Here is an 8,526-nt window from a genome sequence, read left to right as displayed (position 1 = left end):
ATTCCTAAACTCACAGCCAACCATCAGGCTGGTCCATAAGTTCTCCTGACCTTCCTCCCTCTGGAGTAATGACCTGATGTATAAACTGACTCTATCCTTTGAAATATAGAAAACGTTTGGAGCCTTTATAGCCTGAAAATAGATTTCCCACAATCCCTGCTTGACTAGTCTCTAAAAGAAAATATTTTTTTCTCAAAGTAAAGATTCTCTTCCGTTTGCTCAGGACTGATCTGTTACCTTTTCTTGGTTGTGCTGTTGCATCAACACAGGAAGCGTGTTCTAGCAGCTGTGACCCAAAGCCCTTCAGCTCCCGCTCTCCATTAACCTTTGACACAGCAGGAAGATGTTAAGAGCAGAGTACCGACCTGGTCGCAGAGTCTAAGGCACCTCCTGGCTCCTCAGCTTCTGGGACAGAATAGCTCCCCTTTCAGTCGGCTATATAACGGGTGGAGCCCATGTGTATGCAGAAATTCGTCAGGGCTGAGTGATCTGCAGCCTTCAGGTGGGTGGGGGGTGCAGGTGGAACCTATTGTTCTGAGCAGCTCTTATCTCTGCAGTCGTGCAGATCACATCCTTTAGCAAATTCAGAGTTTGGGTTATTTATCACACAAGTTTCAGAAAATGTCTGTTGTGTATTTCTAAAAGCATTTCAAGCATGTGAAGCAGCATAGCTTACTGTAGATGAATTCAGCGTAACAGTAAGAAACCTTGGTTTGGGTTTGAACTGCATGTGTTCCAATATTAATCAGTGTGGATGGTTCAGACAGGCGAAGGGTCATCTCCTCAGAGATTATTTAGGATCACTCATAGCAGATATAATCCCAGATCTCTTATTAGTTGATTCATTACAGCCAAACAGGTAAACACAATCTGTTGGATTTTACCTTGAACAGAACAAAGTGACAGAGATGTTTTTCATCCTTCGTCTTCCTCCTCAGTGAGGCCCCCTTCATCTGAACGCTGAGCGCTGAGGTCGACCCTCTCTTCCTGCACGAAAGGCTAAACAAAGCCCACAAAGAGGCTGCTGCTGCCAGTGGATGTGGAGCAGAAATCCTGGACCTACTGGACCTGCTCCATCCTGCCAAACCCGGCCATCAGAGACCCTCTTCTCTCTGAGGCCTCATACTCGATTACAACACAATGACTCCCTTCATTGTGTTGTAATTCAGGTTAAGTTGGGCACCATGATCTGCTGAAAATATCAGCAGCAGAATTAAATGTTCTACTTCCATTTGGACTCAGCTCTGCTGTACCCAGGGGCGGATCTACCATTAGGCAAAACTAGGCAGTTGCCTAGGGCCCCAAGTTACCGGGGGCCCCATGAAACTCCTTTTACATTTATGCTGTCATGATTCATGCAGCTATTATTTCATCCAAATGAAAAATGGAGAACAGAGAAGCAGATCATGGCTTGTCTACAGTGAAAAGAAGGACTGGGTTATTTACTTTTGCCGTTGAAAAAAGCAATCAGTTAAGTAGTGATTGGAAAAAATCTTTCATTCCTTTAGAGACAGCATGAAAAGTCAGCTGAGTACGAAACATAGAGATGAAAACAACAAGAAAAGAGACAAGAGGAGAGGGACAAAACCTAGAACAGATAATGTATGTCTATTCTATTAAAATGTCTGTATCTGTATAATGGGTCTGTCTTATGTTTTGTCTTCTCAATTTAGAGGGCCCCATACCTGCCTTTGTCTAGGGCGTAGGTCTTCAACAGGGGGTCCGTGACCCCTAGGGGGTCCACAGAGGTACTGCATGGGGGTCGCGAAGTTTTGGTTGATAACACTTTTTTTTTTTATATTCCCCCCTGCAATTTTTCCATTAATTGAAAAGTCTTTAAATACACATTAACATGAATAAAACACACTGTAGTAAAAAGATAAATGGAGGCAGAAGATGTCTTTCTTTCATTCAACATATATAATTAGGGGGTCCTCGCTCCATCTCGCCATCAGTTTGGGGGTCCTTGCCCTAGAAAACGTTGAAGACCCCTGGTCTAGGGCCCCAAATTTCCTAAATCCGCCCCTGGCTGTACCTGTGTGATGTCATCACTGTATTAGAGCTATTTTGCTCTTTTTGGTTTGGAAACTTCCCAACAAACACAAACAAACACGCAGAGTGACTTTGATATTCAGCCTTATATCTTTATTTTTCTGGACAAGCAGGAAAGGTTTGTGGTTTATTTCTATTACAGAAATCAGTAGGGTGGGGGGGTTGGGGGGGGGCTGGCATTTAAAGGCTTTAGCTCCTCCTCCTCTCCTGATTCAAACCCTTATTAGTTGAACTTTAGTTGGACGCTGCAGCTTAGGGGAGCAGCTCCAGCCAGCGTAGCACTGACAGGTGAAATTCTCCACCCAGACGTTGAGGTCGCTGGTGGTAGGCAGACCAACAGCCACATACTTCCCTCCAGCCTGCAGGATGCGGAAGGAGGTGGGGTTGAGATGTAGGTAGTGCACAGCGTTGTAGTCTTTCCTCACGCAGCGGCCATGGCCCTGACACAGCACCTGACTGCAGAGCATGGCGGCCGCGGTCACGTTGGCCACGTAGGGGCTGAAGGTGGAGGACAGGTACTCAGACAAAGCCTGGCAGCTGGCCTGCAGGAGGAGCAGTGGGAGGAGCAGGAGTTAAACAGCAGATCTGAGTCCAAACATCCCAGAACCAAAACCCAACCTGACTTTTTAACTTCTTACTGACTTTTTAACCCTTCCTGCTTCTATTTCATATTTATTAACTCATAGTTGTTTTATTGTAGGAAACAGATCATTGAAAATGGAGATAAAAGGAGTTTGAGTCATTTAAGATTTTTTATCTAAAACCGTTTTTCCTTTGTTTTTCCTTTCCGTTTGGGCCCGCTGCCAGAGGGGCCTCCTGTTAGCAGGCAGTCTGTGTTGGTCCCTACAGGAGAACATAGAACCGTGTCATCATGGTGGGATCCCTCTGGTTCATGGTCAGCAGGTTCTGCTGGACGGCACCAATTTTTACCTCAAAAGGTCGGAAAAAAATGAGCAGAACTGCAGAGGTGGTAGTAGGCTGATATACTGCCTTTATTTGGTTTATTTTTCTCAACAATATGTTTAACATCTAAAATTAAAAACTAAACTAGTTAAAGTAAAACATAAATACTATTTTCTGTGTATAGTTCTTCATACAGCTGCTTCTCATGCTTTATGACTGAAATGTTAAACTGATAGAAAATACCAAAAAAATGACAAGATATAGGATGCTAGAAATGTCCAGGATGAGGCTCTATAGAAGATTAAATCCTTTTTCTCCATAGAAATTATTTTCTAGATGCTGCAGACTAGACTGCTCTGTCTTACAGCAACAATAGAAGATATCTATGAAAAAAGGAACATCATCAAATCAATGAATGAATGAATAAAATAATCAAATGTGTTTTTAGGATCCAACCTTTGGACAAAGAAAATTAACTTTAGATCAGTTTATGAGAAATGTTGAAAAACTTTTTTTCATCAGATGATCAAACATTCAGATTAAAGTTTATTTAATGAACTCAGAAGCTTTTCAGTAAAAAGATTTGACCATCATTTATCTACTTTGTAGAAAATAAATAAACAGATTTTTTGTCCAACTTTTTAGTTTGATTAACATCCTTTTACAGCAAAGTTTATTGCTGAAACAAAATATGAATATTTTTTTGTATTTTTTCTGATAATGAGAACACTGAGTATATTTTCTTGAAAGGGGAGATCGAGGATCGTTTGACCTTCTTGGCTCCTCCTATTCAGAGCAGCAGTGTTGCTGATTTTTCTCCTGTTCTGCATTGAGCTCTGAGCCTGTTGGACGGCGGCTCCTCCAGACCAACAGGTTTATCAGTTATTGATGCTGAAGGACCAGCAGCTGAACAACAGGAGAAGCTGCAGCAGAGTTTCCACAGAAACTCAGGGCCAACTGGGACACGGAAGCTGACTGAGAGGAGGGCCCGAGGGCCCCTGAATGGCTGCTAAGCTAAGCTGTCCCGTTGGTCTAAACGGAGAAATGATCTCAGCAGGATATGAGTGGGATGAATGAGTTAAATATCTGGAGTAATAAAACCTCTCACAGTCACAGTTACATCACATAAAGGCTCAAATTGGAAGTTCTGAATGTGTTCATGTCAGGAAAAAGGTCAGATTCGACCTCAAAAGTCCTCCTGAATTTAAATAGAGCAAGGATGAAAATGTTAAGATCAAATGTTAGTGATGTAAAAGGAGCGCACCTCTGTGACAAAGTTTATTTAAGGAAGTGGCTCGTTTTCAACTTCCTGGTGACAGTAGCTGACGGCCGCGTAAGGCTAGACCCACCGGTTCTCATCTGAAAGCTGCGCTAAGTAGCAACCAAGTTCATCCAGGGAAGTCTGTAGTGTCTGGACATTTTCCTTTCCTTTACCTTTTCCTGAAGCTGATCGTAGTGACCGTCTATTCCTACGATTCAGAAGGAGCCAATCGTAGGGATTGACTTTTCCTAGGATTCAAAGCAAGTTGAACGCAGTGCTTTTTGAACCCGCCTACTGAAGCAGATCCCAGGTAATCCAACTCTGGTCAACCTACACCTAACTGGCAGCAGAACGGCTGGGCCCAATTGCTGGGTTGTCTCCTTGGCAACAGGCCAACCTTGACCTCGCTGGGACACAGAAACCAGACCTGAAGCAGCTGAGACTTGCCATGGACAGGTGCAAAAGTATGACGTAAACAAAACATCCAGGTAGCATCAAATGCATGGAGAGAAAAGGTTTATTCTCTAGATTTAACCAACCAGGTTCCTTCCAGACCACCATTCTAGATGCCGTTATTGAAGCAATTAATTAACCTTATCAACCTAAATAAGTAGAATTAAAAACTAAATCATGTGGTAAACTCTGTTCACAAATTTATGGATCAGGTTAGTATTGTTGGTAAGAAACATTTGAAACTTCTTACATTTAAAAACTTTGAGAATAAAATGAAAGTAATGGCTGAACCACAGAAAAAAAAACAGCAGTTTCTTGTTTCCTCGTATCTGGAAGCTGAGATAAGAAAAGCTTTTTATCTATGCTGCACCTGAAAGAGGAAGTGATGACATTCAGATTAGTGCTGATTAATGCTTGGTCGTCTTTGTTCCTCTTTAGACATTTCAACACTTTCAAAAGCAAACAAGGCAAACATCAACAGAAACATCTCCACTGGCAAGAAGAATGAAAAAGGTCAGAGGTGGAGGTTACCTTGTTGTCGTAGTCCTTGGAACCGCCCCATATCACAACCCCAGAAGCTCCCACAGCGGCAGACTCTCCGATGGTGTTAACCAAATCCATCTGAAAGATAGAGACAGCAATGGGTGACAGGATGATGGAAGTTCAAAGTCCTCCAGCTCCATCTGCACCATTTATGATCTGGTAAAAGCTATTAAAGGAGGCAGAGCAGAGAGGCTGGAAACAGCTGGACTATATATATATATATATATATATATATATGGCTCTAGGTGTGTTTGGCAACTGTATTAAAAAGATATCTAGGATTATTATTATTATCCTCTATTAATGAGGAGAAATATGCTGCTCTTGCTTTACAGCAGTAAACAATTTTTCCAGACTAGGTAGGATTCCTGGGTCTGTGGACCCAGGCTGTGGAGTGATATTTTCTCTGCAGTTTCCTTGCATTTTGCTTCAAATTGTGCGCAGCTCTGCATTAAACCAATGAGCCAGCGTTCGATTTTAAAGGTTTTCTTTTTCAAAGAGGCTGTATTGTGTAAGACAGTACACAGAGAACTAGCAACCCCATCAACAAAATCATCAACCTGTGAAGGGGAATAAACTAAGCTTTTAAACTTGTAGCACTGCTCAGTGACACAGAAGAGAGAGAAAGTAAAACAGACTATTCAAAATTAATAACTGCACTATGTGATAATGATCTGCTAAAGTGAAACCTTCTTTTGGGGAGGAGAACTCTGTTAAAGTAATCCTGAAGGTTATTAAAAAGTGGTCAGAGAGGGCAGGGTTGTGAACAAATACTGTTTCTTCTCATTCAGTGCCATATGCATGGGAATATAACACAAGGTCCAAAGTATGAAGATGAGAATGTGTGGGACTAATTACATTTTGAACAAAAGCAGTAGCGTCTAACACCTTCAATGTCAGCATGGATGTTAAAATCTCCCACTATGATGACCCTGTAAATATTTAACACCAAATCAGAAAGGAACTCTGAAAACTCATCTAAAAATTGACAGTAAGGACCTGGACGATAGAAAGTTCCATCCATCCATCCATCCATCCATCCATCCATCCATCCATCCATCCATCCATCCATCCATCCATCCATCCATCCATCCATCCATCAGACAAAAACGGGAGAAGGTGCAAGTACTCCTAAATAGTCAAAAGCAGAGGAAATAAGTGTTTTTGTGTCCACTATCGCTTCATGCATGCTCAGTCAGAGGGACTGCTGCTCATTGACACAATTCAAGTTATGGCTTCAATTCATGCTCCTGTAAGAAGATCTAAGAATAAAAATAAAAAGCTGTCATTAGCTTCATCACTATGTTTATATTACTGTGGTGGAGCTGACATATGATCCCAGAGGAAAATTAGATGCTTTCCTGAACAAATATTTGGATTTAGAAGCAAATGTGAAAAATGAATTGTTGAGAAAGACATTACCTGAGTTTGAAACAGTTTGGTCTGATCCCGATACAGGGGTCTGGAGTAGACATAGACTGGCACGGTGTAGGGGTGCTTTGGCAGTGCTGCCACTCGCAGCGCCTCCTGGACACGATTGCGGACATAGAGTGCAGCCCGGGGAGAGTTTCTCAGAGTCATGTGGAGATAGACAGACGGAAAGAGGGCAGTGCTTCGTTCCCACAGCCACAGAAGCTTGTTATTCTGCACCTGAGTTTTAGCGGAGCACTTGCCAGTGTATCCTGGCTTGTTCCATCCATAGTTAAAACAGTCAGGAAGCAGATAAAAGCCCCAACGGCGGCTTGGACGCTTGCCGATACCAATGCTGATGGTTTTTTCCATGTAGCGCCGTCCTGCTACCTCAAACTGGCTCTTAGCCATCTGGGATATTTGCTTTGTTGACAAAAACGGAGCCAGCTGCAAAGCATGGGTAATAGATAACTTCTGATAAATACGTTTCGATCCCCAGTTTTGATCCCACAGTGGGCGCCAGGACTCCCAATCAATCACAGCCAGCCCAGGAGAGGAATCCTGGGAGATATAGTGATCTATCGTGCTTTTGGCCTTAGACAGATGTTCTGTCAGGTTGCCGTTCTGAGGGATACCCCCTTTGTAGATCTTGTGCTTAATTGCGTCAACTTTAGGGTAAAGGCCAAGGCGATCCTCATAAAAGATGGTAAGAAACTGACCTGGCACAGCTGACGGGGTGGTTACTGCCTGGAAGGCAGCGGTATCCAGTGGAATTTCTAACAGTTTGCAGTGGTCAGTGGGGGCGTTCCATATGGCCACAAAAGGATGGTCCCGGACCAGCGGCGGCTCGGTAGGCGGTAACCCAAGGGCTGATATGATCATACAGAAGCCCAGACAGGGAAGGAAGGACAAAGCCATCGCTATGACACTGTAAGAAAACAAAGAAAAATAAATAATGATCAAAAACATGATAATACACATCATGTAATGAACTACAGGAAATGCGATTGTATGCCAAAGAGACTTTCAGTAAAGAGAAATAACGTTCTTTCAGCTGCTCTCATATTTAGCGGTCGACAACAGATATACATCAACCAGGCTTCCAGCGCAGATCCCCCAAATTATCGTTATAACAAGCAGATAATCAAGGTTTAGAATAAACACTTGGTTACGGTGGACAACCAGCGGAATATAACATGATCAATAAATAAATAAATATCAATCAATCAACTTTATTGTCAATTATAATTTACATTGCAACCAAGATTTGTGTTTCAGTACAAACCAATGTTTAAACCTATGCTTTAAAGATTTTAAAAACTCCTGCAGGTATAAACTTGTTACTCGGGAACACATTTGGTCACTGAGTGACTAGTGAATGACTACAGAATGAGAAGTTAATACCTAGTTAGCAACTAATAAGTGACTAGTGAGACTCTATTGAGAGACTAGTGCTTGTATATTGAATTCCTAGTAATTAATTAGTAACTGAGCACTAAGGGATAAGAAGTACAGCACTAGTGAGGGACTATTGAATGACTAGAGAGTGACTGGCCAATGACTAGTGAGGGACTAAAGGCTGATTGACTAGTGAGGATTAGGAGTATGACAACTGAATGATTAGAAAATAACTAGTGAGCGACTAATGGGTGACTTGTTGATGAGTAGGGAGCGACATGTAAATTAATAGTAGGTTACCAATGAATGAATAGTGAGGGACCATTGAAGTTACTTGTAAGTCACTAGGGAATAAAAAGTAAATGACTAGTGAGTAAATTACAAGTGACTGGTTAATAACTAGAGAGTGATTAGTGAGCGAGTAGAGATTGACTAGTGAATGACTAGAGAGTGATTAGTGAGCGAGTAGAGAGTGACTAGTGAATGACTAGAGAGTGATTAGTGAG

General features: G+C 42.2%; 2 protein-coding genes across 2 annotated transcripts in view; both read right to left on the bottom strand.

Moving 5' to 3' along the window:
* LOC107092189 (hyaluronidase PH-20-like) overlaps positions 1 to 375 on the bottom strand; it is a 6,973-nt gene extending 6,598 nt beyond the window's left edge. The window contains 1 exon segment of the mRNA XM_015386512.1: positions 238 to 375. Within this exon segment, the coding sequence (XP_015241998.1) occupies positions 238 to 261 (24 nt within the window). The 5' untranslated portion in view covers positions 262 to 375.
* A 1,809-nt stretch (positions 376 to 2,184) lies between these two features.
* LOC107092191 (hyaluronidase PH-20-like) overlaps positions 2,185 to 8,526 on the bottom strand; it is a 9,973-nt gene continuing 3,631 nt past the window's right edge. Inside the window, exons 2-4 of the mRNA XM_015386514.1 lie at positions 6,635 to 7,550; positions 5,201 to 5,290; positions 2,185 to 2,594 (exon numbers count right to left, since the gene is read on the bottom strand). Of these exons, the coding sequence (XP_015242000.1) occupies positions 2,265 to 2,594; positions 5,201 to 5,290; positions 6,635 to 7,540 (1,326 nt within the window). The 5' untranslated portion in view covers positions 7,541 to 7,550 and the 3' untranslated portion in view covers positions 2,185 to 2,264. The remainder of the gene's footprint in view (positions 2,595 to 5,200; positions 5,291 to 6,634; positions 7,551 to 8,526) is intronic.

This window comes from Cyprinodon variegatus, unplaced genomic scaffold, assembly GCF_000732505.1.
Source record: "Cyprinodon variegatus isolate N-32 unplaced genomic scaffold, C_variegatus-1.0 Scaffold370, whole genome shotgun sequence".
In the NCBI taxonomy this organism is placed as follows: Eukaryota; Metazoa; Chordata; class Actinopteri; order Cyprinodontiformes; family Cyprinodontidae; genus Cyprinodon; species Cyprinodon variegatus.
This window is presented reverse-complemented; position numbering and strand designations above follow the sequence as displayed.